The sequence below is a fragment of the Tenrec ecaudatus genome, chromosome 2 (genome assembly GCF_050624435.1).
Source record: "Tenrec ecaudatus isolate mTenEca1 chromosome 2, mTenEca1.hap1, whole genome shotgun sequence".
Lineage (NCBI taxonomy): Eukaryota > Metazoa > Chordata > Mammalia > Afrosoricida > Tenrecidae > Tenrec > Tenrec ecaudatus.
In genome coordinates this window covers 89,464,996-89,483,874 of record NC_134531.1, presented here as the reverse complement: position 1 = coordinate 89,483,874, position 18,879 = coordinate 89,464,996, and the positions used below count along the sequence as shown (strand labels likewise).

General features: G+C 43.3%; 1 protein-coding gene across 1 annotated transcript in view; it reads right to left on the bottom strand.

The window, feature by feature from the left end:
• The window catches only part of ADGRV1 (adhesion G protein-coupled receptor V1), a 724,059-nt gene that overhangs the window by 338,726 nt on the left and 366,454 nt on the right, over positions 1–18,879 (bottom strand). Inside the window, exon 85 of the mRNA XM_075542665.1 lies at positions 17,214–17,314. Coding sequence (XP_075398780.1) covers positions 17,214–17,314 — 101 coding nt within the window. The remainder of the gene's footprint in view (positions 1–17,213; positions 17,315–18,879) is intronic.

The window sequence follows — 18,879 nt, the reverse complement described above, 5'->3', positions numbered from 1 at the left end:
AGGATTCATGGATTCTACCTTCTGTCTGTTCAGCTCTGTAATATTCCTGGTTTCTCTTGCTTTTTCTAATTTAGCTGCTGTCTCTTCAGTTTCATATTTCATGTTTTCAATTTCCTTGTTGAGTCTCCTTTGGTTCCTCCTCCATTTTCCCCTTATTTCCACTGGTTTGATTTCCGGGTACTCTTTGCTTTCTTTAAACATATTGAGCAAAACCTGTGAACATTCAGTTCTTTCAGTTAATATGGCACTCATAGGAGACGTTCCCTCTTTTTCATGTTTTGATTCTGTTGGTCTTTTATCTCTTGTGATTTTATGGGGCTTACTACTTTTTGTGAAACTTGGCAATCCTGCTCTTTCTTTTTCACCTTTAAATTTTGCGTGCCCGTGAGTGTGTCCTCTGTGTGTGTGAAGCTACCCTGGTGGCACAGCAGTCAAGCACCTTACTGCCAAGTGAAAGGCCAACACTTGTCCTTGCCACCTACTCTGTGGGAGGAAGGTGCAGCAAGCCAAGCTCTCTCCACAAAGACCCTCAGTCCAGCCCCTACCCCCCAACCGCCAACCCCAGACCACAGGGTCCTGAAGAGTCAGATGGACCCAGTGAAGAGGGCGTGGTGTCTTCTGAAAACCACTAGAGGTCACACTTCCTTGGTTTTTTTTTTCCCCAATGCTGCTCAAGAATTCTGGAAGCTTGATGCCTGGAATTCAGTAAGAATGCATGGGGGAGGGGTGCCCTTTAACAGGTCAAAGATGCAGACAGTGCTTAGACTCCACTTTCTGGTGGCAATAGAGAGCAGCTCTCGGTTTCTGTCTTCCAGAGACAGCTATGCACAGGCCTGCACTATCCCCGACAGTGCTGCTCCTCCTCCGTATACCATATTCTCATTCATTCTCTCTCTCTCTCTCTCTCTCTCTCTCTCTCTCTCTCTCTCTCTCTCAATAAATCATCTTATTGGGGGCTATTAAACAACTCTTATAACAATCCATACATCAATTGTGTCAAACACATTGGTACATATCCTGCCATCATCATTTTCAAAACCTTTTCTTCATACTTGAGTCCTTGGTATCAGCTCCTCTTTTTTCCTTCCCTCCTCCACCCTCCCACCCTCATGACCTCTTTATAAATTATAAATTATTATTATTATTTTAGACTTCCCGCTGTCTCTCTTCACCCACGTTTCGATTATTCGGCCCTGGGGCGGTGGTGGGGTTATATGTCCATCATTGCCATCAGTTCCCTCGTTCTCCCGCTTCCTCCCTCACCTTCCCCCTACCCCCCTACTCCCATTATTGTTCCTGTCCTGAATCCCATGTGTTGAGAGCTCTTTATCTGTACCAGTGTATATGCTCTGATCTAGCCAGATTTGGACGGTAGAACTGGGGTCATGGTAGAGGGGCAGGGGGATGGGAAGCAGAAAGAACTAGAGGAATGCCGTGTGGGCCCTCGGTGCCATGCTGCACCCTGGCTGACTCAGTCCTTCCTTGTGACCCGTCTCCATACCTACCCCCCTTGTTTGCCTCAATATAATTGTCCTAAGGCCCCTGCACTTCTTCCCAGGACTAGAGCCCCTCTGTTGACCTCCGGTCTCAGGAAGACTCAACCTCACTTCCTAGCAATTCTCTCTTCTCCTCACTGATCTGTGCGTGTCCATAGCCAAGCTGTGCCTCCCCCTGAAGGGGCCACAGCTTCCTTTTCGTGCTCCTTGACTGGGGGGCTGCCCCTCTGCCTCCCCAAATGGCCGCAAGCACCAACTGCTTGAGATGTCAGCAAGCAGGTTCTACATGTTTGTGCGCCATTCCTCCCACTTCCTCCCCTTGCTTCAAGACTCACCTGGACTCCCTACCTTTTTTGTGAGCTGAAATATAGAGCTGGATGCCTGGGCCGTCTCAGATGAGGCCCATTCGCACTTTTCTAACTGAGTTGCCATCCACCAAGGGGCCGCAGCCCTCAGTCTGCGCTTGGTTTTGGTTACTGCTTGTTGGTTATTACTGTGGGAGGCAATGGGAGCCACCTCTTACTTCATCACCCTGCTCTGAGCCTCCAGTTTGGCTAAGAGTTTAACCTCAAATAGAATTTACAAATGAAGGGGGACACAAGAGACACTGATGAAACCAATACCTTTGACTTAATAGTCCTCCCTCAAGACGTGGTATGAAGGCGCCCTTCAGAGTGAACTCCTAGTGGATGAAACTTTACAGGAAATGGTGTATCTTTTAAATTTACACAAATAGCATTCCAATGCTGTTGTAAATCACTTAAGTCTTGTAATCCCCGTTTAGATTTAAACGATAAACAGTCATTTTCCTCAAGATGCTTGCTTTCTCATACGCCACCTCTGACGCAGGGACGCCTCATAGGATCAGGCCCAGCATGCCATGTGTGTATGGAACTTGGCAGTCACTTGTAAACTCCAAAGAGAGTAATCAAATATCAGTCACCGATTGTGAAGCTGAATTGCTTCCTCTTTCCCAGTGCCTCACAAAATGGTGTGAATTCAGCTTCCCCTCTCCCTAACAGCAGCCAATTCTGAAGGAAGTCTATTCTCTCGGATTTGCTCCTATTTAGGGGAAATTGCTTATATTGTTGTTCTCAGGCCTATTAATAACTTAGAAAAAAGCTACGCATGCTGCATTTTAAATAACCTCAAAAATATTTTCTTGTGGTTTTTTTAATGTAGTTATCAATGCTGAAAAGTCTATCTCTTAAAAATATGAAGTCAATAATAAACTCATACAGAGTAATCTCAATGGAAAATATACACATAGTACAGTCTGTACAGTTCTCTGTTTGGCGCTCACAATTTCATGGCATTTTCCCCTAAAGGTTGTCATACAATGGGCAGATAAAAAGTACTATCAATATTTTATATACATTTAAATATTACAATATAGTTATATTATGTCTTTATTTATCTTTAGGAAATGGTTGCTGGAGATTGTATTTGAAGTAACACTAAAATATACACTTTATATCTCAATTCTTATTGTATAAAAACCTATAAGAAACTCCTTTCCTGCTTCCCCAAACATCCATTCTACTCAAGTCTGAAACCTTTTCTCTGCCTTCCAAGATTGCCTGACATACAGAAAAGCTCTCCATTCCTAATCTCCAGCCCTTACCTACCCTACACACCCAACTGGACAGGACCCAGAACGGAGTGATCCCTGTGTGTCACCAACACTGCCAGACACAGCCTCTTCCACATCCTTTACTACTGTCTGCCGGCTAATTATGTGTACACTTGACCACTTCTCATCTTTCAAGGTAGCCTAAGCATTCTCGTCACCATAAAGATTTTCCGGACCCCACCTTTCACCCCGTACAGAATGAATAACTACCTATGTAAGTTTGTCAGCATGGAGCGGTCCCTGGAGAGACATCAGAGACACAGAGGAAGGCTCTCTGGACAAGATGGACACAATGGGTGCAAGAACGGGCTAAAAATCAGAGAACGGGGGGTGAGGGTGGGTGCAGCCCTGAGCAGTGTTTATTTCTGTTGTACACATGGTCACTATGAGTTGGAACAGACTGGATGTCACCTAACAAGACAACAACAAATTTGTACCCACTGTATGCTGTATAGACCTCTACCCCAGACATTGTAACATTCTAACATTCTTTTACATTAATTTATTTTCAATGTTTACCTCCTTCCTGGTAGAATACAAATTACTTATTTATCTTTACACAAAATTACATGGTGATAAGTACATAAGTAATTTTGCTATGTTACAGATGACACTAAGTAATTATAAAATAGAAATAATGTATGACATACACTAGGAGATCATTTACATTGTGCTGTCACAAAAGTTTCAGAAAAGGTCTTTTTCTTTTTTTTTAATTCATAGATTTTCCTGCTAGATAGACTTGTCTGCCCTCACCTTGTCTATCTTCATACAAGAGTCTTCTATAATTAACCCTAATAGCGATTTCAAAAAGAGCTCTGGCAGTGGATGGTGTTACTAACTGCTAGCTCAGCAGTTCCAAACCACCAGCTGCTTCGCAGGAGAAAGATAAGGCTTTCTACTCTCCTGAAGAGTTGCAATCTCAGAAACCCACAGAGGAGATTCTACTCTGCCTGACAGGGTCTTTATAAGGCAGAATCAACTTGATGGCCGTGAGTTTTGCAGTAACTATTTCTAAAGAAAGGTCCCTAACATCAGGGTCACTCAAGTGCAGATCGCTGGTACAATTTCAGGCCATTTTAAAGAGGTTTCATGAACATCTAGGGAAGCAACAATGATGACCATGAACTAATGAAAACACCTCCATGAGCCAGCCGTGCTAAGGCCAAACTCTCCCTGGAACGCTTCTTCTGAATCCCCCCCCCCCGCCCCCACCAGACACTGCAGTGCTGTGCAGTCCAGAAACCGCTTAACAGCCACGGGGCACACCTAGTGTCATGTGACTTAGAATGCCTACACTGCCCTTCTAAGGAAGGATTTGTTGAACACTTCTTTAAACACTTCTTTGATAGTAAGTAACAAAGAAATTAACTGATACATTTGCTTTTTATCTAAGAAAGGCTACAGTGTAAAACTGTACACCAGGGTACAAAGTTTAATTTTTTTTATTTTTGGAAGGACAGGGGATTGGGGTTTTATCATTGTTACAACTCATTAACCTACATGTTCTTTAAAATACCAGGCACTCGAAGAAATGCTTCCAGCTACTCATGGGTGAAAAAAGGGGCTTTGGGATGTATGTACAGAGACAATAAGCTCAGAAACTAAGAGTGATTTCATCATAATTATAATTATGACCCACACATGACAGGACTGCTCATTTACGATTGTCTAGACATTGCAGTACTTTGTGGTATTTCATCTCAGCCCCAATCCCACCATACTACCAATACAACAGCTTTGCTACTTTTATCCTTATTTCAGTGACTTATCGTAACTACTTGGGCATTCTAGATGGTTTTGAAGTTAATTATTTATTCAAATTAATTACTGTTAAGGTGACTGCATTCAACCTTACCATGAAACGTTATTTCCGTGGAATATGGAAATGTATTACACAGGGACACGGAGTCTGTGCCCTCCAATGACCACTTTTTCTTTGACCCCTAACCTTGCTTCTCAATAAGAAGCTACTAAAATTCAGAATGGCTTGATATCAGTGAGTTGAAAGTGGCCTAAGTGTGAAATCTGTGTCTTTGTCTTTTGTCCATAACTCTCAGAAACCTTACATGGCTTGCGAATTGCAGCCACTTGCAGAAGCATCTTGGTAAACCAGAAAGCTGGGTCCCAGAAGCTTGTCTCCCCATGGCCATCTCCCATGGCTTTCCCTGCCCGCCCACCCATTCCCCACTAGCCTGCAGTCCTTGTTGACTTTTGAATGGAGGAAAGCCATGGAACAGGGGCTGTGGGAGTGGCAGGGGGTTTACTGAGTAACCCAATCTGAAACCAAAATGTGTTTTAACATGAAGAAAAAAAAAGAAATGACTAAGTACAATTAGTACCCACAGTAATCAGCGATATTAAAGGTGAAATGGTATTTTAGTCGATGGTTTAGCATCTTAACTTCTCTTTGTCCCCTTATTATTTTTAAATAAACCTAATTCTGAATTGAACATGTTTTGATTACAACTATAATGTATTTTGTTTATAAGAAGTAGAACATTCCAAAGTTACATTTTTTTAAAGAATATGAATAACCTCCTTAAACTATTCCGGGCTTTTAAAAAGGAATTGAAGCTATGGGAGGTGTATTTTCCAGATAAAATGGTGGTGATGGTTTTAGACTACCAAAGGATGTTCTTTGACAGCAGGTGCTCAGGTGCCATCACAGAGCATTTGGTTGATTCACAGGGAAACGCAGAACCACATGTCCAACTCTCAAGGACTCCGGACTTTCTGGAGTTAGGATGGGGATAGATGACGCCTGACACTATGGTCCTGAGATAATCTTTCAAACTTAAACCAAAAAAAAAAAATCCCCTGGAGTCTTTCTTCTTAAAACCAAACAACATTTTAGCTTAATAAAAACGATTCCCCTTGAGTATCATGCTCGTTTAAGAGTTATTGACATGCACTCAGGGCTCCAAGGGACAACGGCAAGCGGAACCACTAAGAGGAGATGCCAGGGGTAGTGAGTTGAAATGGGAGCCGAACAACTCAGAAAAGAGGGGAGACCACCTGCACAACTCAGAGAACGCACACGATCAACGCCACGGAGCTGTGCAGGTATCAACAGCTGCGCTGGCGTATGCTTTGCTGCATATATTCTCAGCAGCAAAAAAATGAAATATTTTTTTAGAAAGAGTCTTTTATGAAAAAAAGATGACCATTCCCTTTGCCCCCATTCTTTTATGCGTTTCACCAGTTTTCACTGAAAGACTAATATTTGCCAAAAATGCTTCATATAGGTTCTAGAAACACTGTGGAAAGCAAGACTGTCAATTTTATCTAGTGGAACTTACATTACTGGGGGTCTAGAAAGTAGAGAAAGAGGTGAAGGAGACAGACTACAATACGTAAGCAACATAATTAGATACCGATATAGATGACATGAAGTACATAACACTGTGAGGAGACATTGTGGAGGCAAAGGGGCTACTCAGTGAGACTGGTTTGAAGTGAAAACACACTTCAGTAAATGAAGGACAGGGGGATATAGGAAGAGAGAAAACGCTGGGGCGGAGCATTCCAGGCTGGGAGCTTAACTAAGAAACAGGATCTAGAATAGTCAGTAACTGTACAGGTTTAAGGAAGTTTAAAAAATCCCTACAATCGCCCAGGGTGAAACAACAGAGAATAATTTGAAGGACTCTAGGGACGGAGAGGGCAGCGATTCCAACTCACCTGCTCCTGAGGAAGGCCATACCTGGCCATCTGGACCCATCTGGACTCCCGCCTAGAAAACCCTAGTGGGCAGTTCTAATCCATCACCGAGGGTCACTTTGTGTCCACATCAACTTGACAGCACCAATAGCCTTATAAAAGAGAGCTGGTCTAGCTGGCATCATGAAATGGTGAAGTTGCGACCCAAAGAGACAAATAGGATATACTCCGGCGGTAATGAAAAACGCATTCAATCCCCAAACATGTTTAATTTTAAAAAATAATGAATTCCACGCCAAAGCTTTCAGAGTATGCACACACAGGAAATGTGTACCCAGAAGTCAGTATTCACTCAACTTACTTGTTTACATGACCGACGGGGAGAAGAATGCAAGTGGGAGTGGAGAGGTGTGCGGGGTAAGGTCTGTGGGGTCACTAGGGAATTCCCATGTCAATTTGCATAAAATCATTTGCGCATGCCACCTTCAACACATGAAGATTGGCAATGCACAGAGATGGCTGTTCTGTAACACTTCTGTCAGACATTAAAATCCACCCTTATACCCAAAACAGTGTGCTTAAGACCCCGGTCCTCCCACCGAGAGCAGAAAACAAGTATACGTTCCTAGGAGACAGGATCCAAATGGGACCCTGCCAGGACTTGAGCTAACAAGTCTCTCAGAAAGACTTCTTTGTTTTTCTGACTGTTGTTATTTTGGTCCCTTTATTTATCTTTTGACATAGCACTTGATATAAAAAAGAATGACCTCTTTCCCCAGGGACTTAGGCAGACAGGCATCTAAACACAAGATACTCCATGAATGGATAAAACAGGAAAAGCAAAGGAGACACAACTTTCTGAGACTCAATCTGTTTGTAAGGAGCCCTCATTGAAACAATTCACAAAAGGCAGCAGGAGTTTAGAAATCTTTAAGAGTAAGGTTGAAGCAAGGCCCATTGTGATGGACATACTTGGATATTAGTGGAGTAAATGGGAAATATTATCACTGCTAATTTCTTTATATGCAGTTTTGAGAGGATTTTACTATGTGCCATGGAAGTGGAGGAGAAATGGAAGGCCATGTGCCCCCCGGGACCTGAGGCCGGCTTTCCAGGGTTGCTGTGGACTTGAGGGCCCTGGGGGCGTCGAGGAGACTGCCTTGCAGAGGGGCGCTGCGGGGGCTGTGGACAAGACCTCTGCAGCTGACAGACCCGGGACAAGTGCCAGCCCTTGAAGCGTCTCAGATGTTTCAGTGTCATCTAGAGACACTAGCAATATTAACTGTTTCATAAAGTATTATAAGGACTACATGGACTTAGGTTTACTATCAAATTCTTATCATCTCTGGAAGTAGAGTGTGCCAGTAAGTAAACATCTCTGTGTTAAAGATATATGCCTTCTTACCATTTAAGGGTATACATACGCACTCACTCATACACATGTGTGTGTGTATTATGTATATATGAAGTGAGCTTGTACATGCATGTGCATCTACATACACATATACACATAAGTCTGTTAGGTAACATCCGGTTGGTTCTAACTCATAGCGACGCTATCCACTACCACTACCCAGTTTTGGACGCCATCCAAAACCACTACCCAGTCCTGTGCCGTCCTCTCAACGCGTCTGTCGGAACCTGCTGTAGTCCCGTGTCAAGCCACAGCTGAGGCCTTCCCTTGCTTTCACTTCCCTTCTACTTTGTCAACACGATGTCCTGTTCCAGGTCTGCTCTCCTGATCCTACATCCAAAGTATGCGAGACTAATATACATATTAGTTCAATACAATGCATACATTTAGTTCTTGCCGTCTAACAATCCTACACAACACTTGAAAATCCTCAGATTATTAAAAATAAGTAGTAGTCCTTTTATTGGAAAAATATAAACAGAGTCTAAAATATATAAAGAGAATCTATACGGATAATGTGGGCCCATAGACAAGCCTGGAGAGGGCGATGAGTTGAAAGGGGCGGAAGCAGGTGTACTAGTGTCACCTACTTGGAAAGGGTGGGGCTGAGAAACGGTACCGCCCTTGAGTTGATTTAAGAAAACCTCAAGAAAAGAAAACACAGGTCGAGTTTTGCAGAGAACATTCAGAAGCGTTCGACTCACAGCAGCAACCAAAACGCCTCTGCGTGCAGTGTGGCTTCCGCAGCTCCTTCTCCTGCCTTTGTCCCCCAACCCCGGGGTTGGCCAGCACCTACCCTGGGCTGGGGCTTGTAGGTTGTACTTTCAAACACGATTGGTTAGTCTGCTCTGTAGGCAGGGATTCTGAATGTTTTCCCACTGAGAACTCAGCAATTCAAGGATGTCACCCCATCTGTGGTAATTCCAAAACTAGGGCTTTCCCCCCTATAAATCCATATTCATGACAGCTATTCATTAAACATTCACAAAAGCAAATTTTCCCATATGCCGGTTTTCTCTAGTTAAAGACATCAAAGCAAGTCTTCTGAAAGTCAAGGATAGTTTATGTTTTTGAGGCTGTAATAAGAGATTCTAAACCGGTATTTTCTGGTAAACTCTAGATTTGCCTCACAAATTTTCCTACTAACAAAAGCCATGCTGCAAACATGATAATGTCACTGCAGCCTCACGCAGCCGATTACTCACTCTTTCTGAGCGCTGCTTCTGCAGCCCTTGGGAAAGTTTGGATTTCCCAGTAGTGTGACCAGCAGGCTATTTTTGTATCTTAAGTGTTCACTTATTTTCAATTTAGTGAAAACAGTTTATGGTTCAGCTGAATGGGGAGAGCTTGCTGAGAAAAAAACAAAGCTGGGTTTTATTATTGAAAGATCTTTTAAAAGACCATGGAAAAGTGAATATTTAAGTGAGGAGGAAAATGAAACACATTATTTTATTGTTATTTTGATTGTTGTTTCTCCCACCTTGGAATTCCACACTTTGATAAATATCTTAGATTCCCCCCATTTTGAATTTCAAATGTTAAAATTCCTCAAAGTATAATGTTGTGATGCTTGCTTATCTGGCTTAACACAAAATGATTTGGTAATCATGTTATAAATGTGATAAGTAAGTTGACAACAGTACCAAAAAACCCCGTGAGGCCACCACAAAAGTTTCCTTTCAGTAAATGCAAGCTGAGGTGCGGGCGGGGGAAATTATAGGAAATAAACAAACTCACTTGAGCCTGAGACAGAGTGCCAGTGTCCCAGATAACACGATTTGGATAAAGTGCATTAGCAGGAAGTCCACTAATAAAAAAGGGCCAAAGCAATCAAAGCTAAATAAAAACATGAACCAAAGAGAACTTTCCTAGCTCCGCCCACCTTTCTTATGACATCTCCAGTCTGATGGAGGGAACAGAGTGGGGGGCAGTGGAGAGAGGAGGGAGGCTGGCCCTTTTGGCAATAGCCCAAGGCCCAGCTTCTCTTCAGCAAGCCTGATTCCTGGGCCTGGATTGCCCTCTTCGTTCTTCATCGCCTTGTTTTCTTTTCTTTTAATGGTTCGTTCCGTGCCATTTTACAGAGCAAACTCATTCTCTACCCAACAGTCTAGACAAGCTTTGTTGCAAAACATTACTTGCAATTCCCTCATTGTTCCAGCGCTCTTCCCACTTCCTCCCTGGATCCCCGAAGCATCTTTCTCTCCTGCCTCTCCCTGTCTGTCTTCTAGCTTTGTTCCGGAGCAGACTGCTACCCTTTGGGGCCAGTATGGTTAATTCCTTAGTTCTGACGAATCCGTGCCTCATGCGTTTTAAGATAACTTCAAAAAGTTGATGGGAAAATGGAATTAAAAATATAAATACAAACTTGATTACGTAAGTCCCATTAAGTTCTGACACTGCTAAGCCTGTCACATTGATGGTCAGACATGGCCGCTTCAGCGTCCTCTCCGCCCACTGATTCCTCTGATCAGTTTCTGTCTAATTTTCATTAGCTCACTCCACGCTTTCCAACCGCTTTCTTTAACCAGATTGGAAGGCTCATCTCTCACCGATTCTCTGCCTCCCTTTTGTACCTGTTTATTATTAGGTTTTTTGTCTTCAAAAATGTGTACTGTGCTTTATGGTCCTTCTTCTTGCATACATGCTTCTGAGACTGTTGAATCTTTACAGGAGTAAAAAGCCCCCTCTTTCTCACACACAGCAACTGGCTTTGAACTGCTCACCTTTCAGTTAGCAGCCCAAGGTGTAACCACTGTGCTACCTCCTCAAATATTCATTTCTGAGCCAGCAACGTGCTGAAAAGACGGAGTGGCTGCTTGAGCTAGAATACTGGTTCTTTCCCTTCCTGCTCTGGGACCGAGAGACACGGACGTAAACTCCTCCTGCCTCCACTTCTTCATCTGTAAAGTAGGAAGAATATCAGTCCCTATTTTATGCCACCTACCTCATGTGGTTCCTACAAGTGTTACATGCGTGGTCATAAAATCAAATTTGCAATGTGCTCTTTTTATTAAGTGCGCTGCAAGATTTTCATAGCCAAACAGGGTACTTTCATTAGCTCTTATTCCTTCTTCTGAATTCCGGTTGTCGCTACCCTTGTTCATAAGCCAAGCTCAGCCATTCGCACCATCTGTCAATTCCCCTCTTGGACTCTAGCTGCTCCTGGGCTGTCACTCAGTTTTCTCCTCCGCCCCAAACCTCATTGCAAGACGAAGCCTCGAAAGCCCTCCTTTCACCTGGGGCTTTGTGGAGTAGCTCCCTGAGACTCGGGATGGCTTACCGGTCCCAGACACGAGGCAAGCACGCCCCTGCAGGGGTGCAGCTATGTGCGCGCTCCTCGAGGTCTCTGTCCATCTCCAGGCATCAGCCACATCTTACCTCCTTCCTTCTTGCTTCTGTGCTTTTCTCCCTGCCTAAAACGTGCCATGATCTAGCATGTAAGCCTTCACACCCCTGCAGCGGCCATTCGCTGCCCCAAGACTTTGCAAGCGAAGACCCGACCCTACACACAGCTCGCTGTCGGAGAGATCCTCTCTGCGTATATTCGGTCCCCGGCATGAGGTTGCTGTTTTCGGTTGCTGTTTACATGCGGTGTGTGCGCAGAGCTTGCTTGGCACGTCCCATGGCACAGTCTCCATCCTGTGTACGTGACAGATGAGGTTAGCGAAGGACCTGCTCTGAAGTCCGTAGTGGCCTTAGGGTGGCGTTCTGTTTTACATTCTCCACTGAATGATTAAATGGGTATTCACAGTCATGCATATTATGGCATTATTTGGGGCGATATTGAAGAATACACCTAAAGTAAATGTCAAAGAGTTTAATACAGCCAACTGTAATGCAACTTGTGTCTGTGGGCAGAATGCCCCTTAGCCGCGTCCAATGAGTCCTTCTCTACACGAAGAATAGGTGCGGCTCAACACCTCCGAACAGTGTGTACCAAAAAACAACACTCAGCATCGCCAAAGTGGAGAAACGTGCAAGCTCTTTCCAGGGAACAAAGACATCGGGGGCCAGAGAGAGTGGCGGAGGTCTGGCGATCATTTCTTCCTAACGGTGGATCATAGGTCCAAAAAGAACTTTGGGAGTTCCTAGAATGTGCGAAATACAACGAGAAAGACCAGTGTGGATGCCCGATCTGCATCACTTCCTTGTCTATGGGCCCTTGCATTTCTAAACAACTCAGAGGGGAATCAGAAGGCAGGAAGCAGCAGCAGGCTCTCCAAGGGCAGGGGGGTGGGGGTGGGGTGGAGAGATAAACGTTTATGATAGTTTTAAAACAATGAAGGACACCTCAAATGAAAGTAAAGCTTGACTTAATTAATCCCTACAGAGGAAAGGCGGTTGGGAGCATGAATTTAGTAATAAGAATCACAGAAATCAGAGCAACCAGCACCACCACCGATGCACTTGGGCCTCAATCCAGCCAGCCTCTTGTCTGAACACTCAGGATCTGAAGACCCTCCCCAGATGGACACGTTCCGAGGCTGAGGGTGGAGGAGCTGGAGACACTCACGGTCAGCCCTGATCCACTAATATCCCCACTAACACACCACTGTCACCATCCCCTGGAATGGTGCTGCTCTGGGTTTCTCGTGCTCCCAGGCCTCAGAGCCAAAGCCAGTGCTGAGCCCATGGACTTCAACTCTCAGATACTTTCCTCTACCACACAGAGAACAGAAATAACAAAGGATATTCTGATGACTAAGTGATGCAACAAAACTGTCCTCTAATGAAAGGTGTGTTCTGAATAAAGAACATTTTACATTTCTCAATCTTATTCTTTCTCTCCAATTGATAATAATTATGTTTATTAGAAACATGTTGTCAGGCGCTGGCATTCTTAGCAAGCCAGAGGAAACTGCTGGACGGAAACTAGGTCCTGTAGTAGCCTCCAGGAGCTGGGCCTTGGGAGCTTGCACATTACTCACTCCTGCACCCGGGAGGATGTACACAGAAGGATTCTCAGAGGGGCCAGCTGCCCAAAGTTAGAATGACATTAAATTCCAGACAAAAACAGAATCTTTGGCCATGGTGTGCGAACAGGATTCTATCGGGGAGACAAACCATTGTAAACAAGTGACTCTAAAACATTATTAAATGAGGAAACATTTTGCTCGGTTTTCCCAAATTTGGCTAAATTCCAGAGAATGGTTCTGCATTTTTAGGGCAATATTTTTCTTCATTCTTTGGAAGGATTCTGCATACTCAGGGGCTACCAAAATCCTTAAGTATTTCAAATTTTCAAATATTCATAGTGTGGCCTGAATTAAGGCAATGAATGAATTTCCTGACAAATCCAATCATACGTTCTGGTTAAAAATGTTCAATTATAAAAAACTGTGATTCGACTCTACAAATAAGCAAACTAACAAAAACAGAAGGAAAAGCCAGTCTCACTGGGATTTTAATAGTTCATGAAAAATAGAATGAAAGGATACTGGGATTTTTCCATGAACTTTTTGAAATGCCCTTAAATTTCCTCCTTGCTTAATATTTTTAATCAAGTTTAATGCATTTCTAGCTTATCAGCAAGTTTTCTATGAGGAAACTTCTGTTCTTTTTTTAGATTATTAGAATTGCTTTTCCGGAGCGAGCCACCACCACCAAGAACCCTGAACTGTAAACTTGTCCTTTGTCCTAGCTGTTTACTAGGCTTATCAGGGCACACAGGGGTGGCAATGTGATTCCAAGATTAAAATTCCAAAGATATAATTAGATGTTTTCCGAGAAATATTGCCCAATGCAACCAACATTTATTTGCCATTTTCACTTCATATTGGAAGTGAGGGCCCAATAATTCAGACCGTTCAATCGTTTTTTATATAGATGGTTAAGAAAAAACTCGGCATTGAAGAAAAACATACTTTTGATAAACAATACTGCCAATATGGAACTTATCTGTAATTCTACTGAGCTACATTTAAGTCTTGAACAACATGTCTATGATGGTTCCCTAACTACACTTTCAACACCACAAGCCCACTCCTTTAAATTTATCAAAGCATAACTATAATGATGAGAAGTATCATTAAGGCGCGGAATCCAAGTCTCAGTGATGAAGGATACTAAGAGGAAGCGCTGTGTAGCCTTTTTCTGGTGCGTTTATTCCCATTGTGAAGCAAGGAGATAAAAAGAGAAAGGTCGGAGATGGCAAATATGTGTGTGGCTTTGTTACAAGCGAAAGCTTTTTAGCCTAAGGAAAAGAAGAGAGGAGAAAGCATCTCTCAACTTTTTCTCCTGAACTCCATCTTTGAAAGAGATCTGACAGTTATGCAGAAAAAGGATCTTCTACTGCCACCTGCTGGAACTGAATAGTCAATGAGTGTAAGAGATGCAGGAATGCCTTAAAACTAACCCTAGATGAAATGAGTGGGGGCTTTGAAAGCACAATGTTTGGATTATCCTCCATATCTATCCGTGTATGAATAATAAACTCTAGAAGTGAAGAAGTAAGACAGACCTTGACCCCACTTGGCCAGACTCAGCCACCTGTCTATTACGTGGAAGGAAGTCTGGGCCCATCACGTTTCCTTTCTTCCCGTCTCCACAAAAGCTGTTCCATTTGGCAATAAGTCAGCTCTCAGAGTGTGCACTACCCTCGCACGCTGGGTCAGCTACAGTCTTATCCAGTCAACCCAAATATCACAGGCCATGTCAGCATTTTTTAAGACTTCCGTAGAGGAAGTCTAAGGATTTCAGAGTAATAAAAATGGGGAAAAAATCACAATGATCTACATATAACCCCCTCCCTGGGGGACGAGCAACAGAAAAGTAGGTGAAGGGAGACATCAGTCATTGTAAGACATGAAAAAATAATAACAATTTATAAATTATCAATGGTTTGGGAGGGAAAGAGGGAGGGAGGAAGGAGAGAAACGGAAGGAAAAAAAATTTTGTAGCTGATGCCAAGGGCTCAAGTAAAAAGAAAATGTTTTGAGAATGATGGATGGGTGGATGGATTGTGATAAGAGCTGTATGAGCCCCCAATAAAATGATTAAAAGAAAAAACAGAAGGTTCCCAAACAGGAGATCCAGGGCTGGAAGTGGAATAACCTGCACTGGCAAAAGTCTGTATCTGGGGCCGATGGGCATAAGTCAACTATGGGAAGACACAGGGTGAGCCCATGATTCTGCGGTCAGCTTCCTTTCCCTGGGGGATGCTTTGCCAAAGACATGGGGGAGATTATGTCCCTCTCACTGAAGATACTTTTTAAATAAAAATAAATAGGAAAGTCATTTTCTGAAAGCAGTTCTTTTTATCAACAATATACAAATTCTTCCTGCCCAGAAAAAAAACATGAAAATTATTCTGCAGCTATCTCACACCACAATTCATATATCATACAACTTTTCCTGTCATGCTGCATCATGTATGCTAAAAATTGCCAAAGGACATGGATTTGACTAATCATTTTCTCTCGGAGTGATGTTAAGTACAACATGAAGCACAAGGCCATGGCCCAGCATACAAATCCTGGTCTTTCTTACACATCCCTAGACATGAGCAAATTTGTCTGTTAGGACACCGAGGAGTTGTCTGTAATTCTACAGTGCTATAATTAAGTCTTGAACAAATTCTGCTGCCAAAAAAAACCACCAGAGTGGGTGGTGAATAGAGCCAAGTAAACTCTAATTATGGAAGGCGGGCTTTCTCAGATCTTACATAGAAAAAGCAAAGGCAAGATCAGACAGTTAAGACGGGTTACCAAGGCAATGTAAATAGCCTTGTCAAATGTAAACAGGTAGTTTTAAAATGCAATCTAGGGCCCTCGGCTGGGAATTCAGCACTTAATCTGTTTCTGAAAAATATAGCTCTCAAATCTGTATATGGCATTGCTATAGGAAAGGCAAAAATCCTAAGGTCCCACCTCATTTTCCATTTAATAGTTCAGCTGCTCCACTCACTGTTTTGTGTGTGTGTGTGTGTGTGTGTGTGTGTAGGTTGCTGTCCAGAGCTCAGTACCATGTGCATTCCATTTTAAAAGAGAGTGTACACGTCCTAATGATGCGGTAGGGTCCACTTGTACACATTGCTCACACCCGGACAGCCAGGACCCAATCAAGACACAGCACATGTTCTTGCCCCAAGGGTGCTTCTCCATATCCAGAGAATAGTATTAAACAATATACTGGGATCGTTACTGTCTGGATCTCTCATTGCAGGCACGATGAGAAAGTGATTCTAATTCCCCCTTGGAGTATGCAAGCATCCCTTCCTTCTCCTTGCCAGCCACTTCGTGAACTCCTGCTCATTCGAGCCTCAGTTCAAACAGCACCTGCACTCTAAAAATGGTGCCCTTCCCTTTACTGAAAAATGAACCTAGATCACAAAGTCCCTTCTCCACATCGCATGATAGTCACCTGCATGTCTCTGCTGCTGCAGACTGGCAGCTCCTCGTGACCAGAAAAGGCCACTGATTTCTTCCTTTGTCTTCTGTGCTCTCAACTATCTGCTTTGCAATGCGCACCAGCGGTTGACTGAATCACACTACTGATTCCACAGTGCCCCTGCATTCTTCCCCAACAGAGGATGCTCCACCAAACGGTATTCTAGACGTTAACTAATGCATGTTCTCTAGATGTTATGTTTTACAGTACAGACCATTTTAGTAACCCTCCTGCTAAAGAATTCATACCACAGTATAAGATTTTATTTAAAAATATAACATTTGTCAATTTTGAGAACAGCTTAATTCTATGCCTATTCTTTAAGAATATATTTAGTGGAGATCGGTTGACAATAGGTTGCTTTGTGCTAAGAAAAGTCTGCTGGTTTGTAAGCGATGCCATTAGATACTTCCCTGCAGAAGAGTTCACAAATGATCATTTGCACCTGCTGTTACCATTCCCTTACACTGCCCTCCCGCCCTGCTCCTCCACAGCACAGGAGTGAAAAGGCATCTCTTGAACACCGCTGATGCTGCACGGTACTTGTACATTCCGCTCAAGGATCTCTGATGAAGAAACGGGAGCACCTCATGACACGTCGAAAATCAAGCTCTCCTACCTGTGTCCCTAAGCTGGCTGCCATCATGTGCGTCAGAAGTTTAGCGGCAAACATGGAGTATCTGGCACAGAAGATATGGGAAAGAACTGCCAGGCACAGACCTGTAGAAACAACAACAAAACGCCCATGTGTGGTTTTATTCACCGTCAACAGACAAGCAGCCTCAGACGGAAAAGCTTCGTGCACATTCAGGACATAAGAGACAACACACCTCTGCCGCGGTGGGGGATAGCCTGAACTCCAACTATATTTCATTTTGCATGGTAAAAACTTCACACTTGTCAATTAAGCCCCCCAAATCATTTTAACTTTGGAATTGCTACACGTTCCCCTACTCCAGTGAATAGAAATGAGAAATTGAGAAGGTTAATAATGGTCACTAAGCATTTGGTGTTGGATGTTTACATTCCTCAAGTTTTGTTGTTTACATTTTTTCTAGTTAAATTCCAATATAATTTTTTAAGAACAGGTGACGTGGCTAAATATGAGATATTTAGGGAGGCAAATTGTATTTTTCAAGTATGAAATGGTGAATGCTTCTACCAAAATTCTGGTTTGGTAAGTGTCCCTTTTTATATACTAGGGAGAGTCATATAATTACAACAGTGGTAATTTGAAATTTTAAAGACAACCTTATGCACTAAGTGCCAAAGCCGGAAACAGAATGTATCCTTTCACCCTGCCGTGACTTCTGACCTGAGCATCTACATTTCTGAGTAGTATAAATAAAATCATTTTAAAATTCCAAATCTACTTAAACGCAACAATTGACACCATTTTAAGGGTGTATTAGAACCTCAGTTACAACCCACCAACCATGTATCATGCGATTCACTTCAATGTTTTTAATGCATACTTCCAAAACACTTTCTGCCTTTGTATGTTTTAATGTATTACATCTCGGCTGAAAGGGAGATGGGCAGGGAGGAGATCATTGTTAAGTTGTGCATTTACACTTAAGTATTTGACTCCATTGTTCTTCTGAAGAGTGATGTTTTACCTAAAATTGATCCAAGCTCAACAATTGGCCCTTGTGCTGCTTGCGGTCCGCTTTGCATGCATGCCCTCCTTGCGGGACATTAATGCCTCCCTAACGAACAGGAGGTGCTGCATGTCATTCACCATTGTTGTGTGGCTCTCTTCCCCGAGGCATGTAACAGACCTTGCAAACAACTGCCTGTTGACAGAAGTGGAGTCGCCATGTGGGAAGGCCTCATGTGTGGGCTCGGAGGGATCGCTTTCTGCACAGAAACACCTGCCCTCTTTGTTGGGGATGTGCTTTCAGTGGCTGCTGCAGGGGCTCAGCTCCACAGGGAGGGGAGGCCCGGCATTAGGCAAGGCCTGGCAATCTGGCCAAGATATCTGTTGCCGTACATTTGGGGAAGGCTGCCAGGGGGTGTTCTAGGACAGATGTGCTGGTCCTGGGGCTGCCTCCAAATCCACCCACACAGGGACAAGTTGTATCTTCAGAAACGGTAGAGTCTTGTCTGATTTTGCACCTCTCCTGAGTAGCCTACAAGCTATTGAAGTTGAAGGTCAGAACTGACGAATGTAAGCTTGAGTTCCAGGATTTAGTCAGTCCGCTTTGACTAAAGGTAGGTGTGTGTGTATGTGTGTGTGTGTGTGTGCGCGCGTGTGTGTTTAATAGGATTAAAAGACGGCTCAA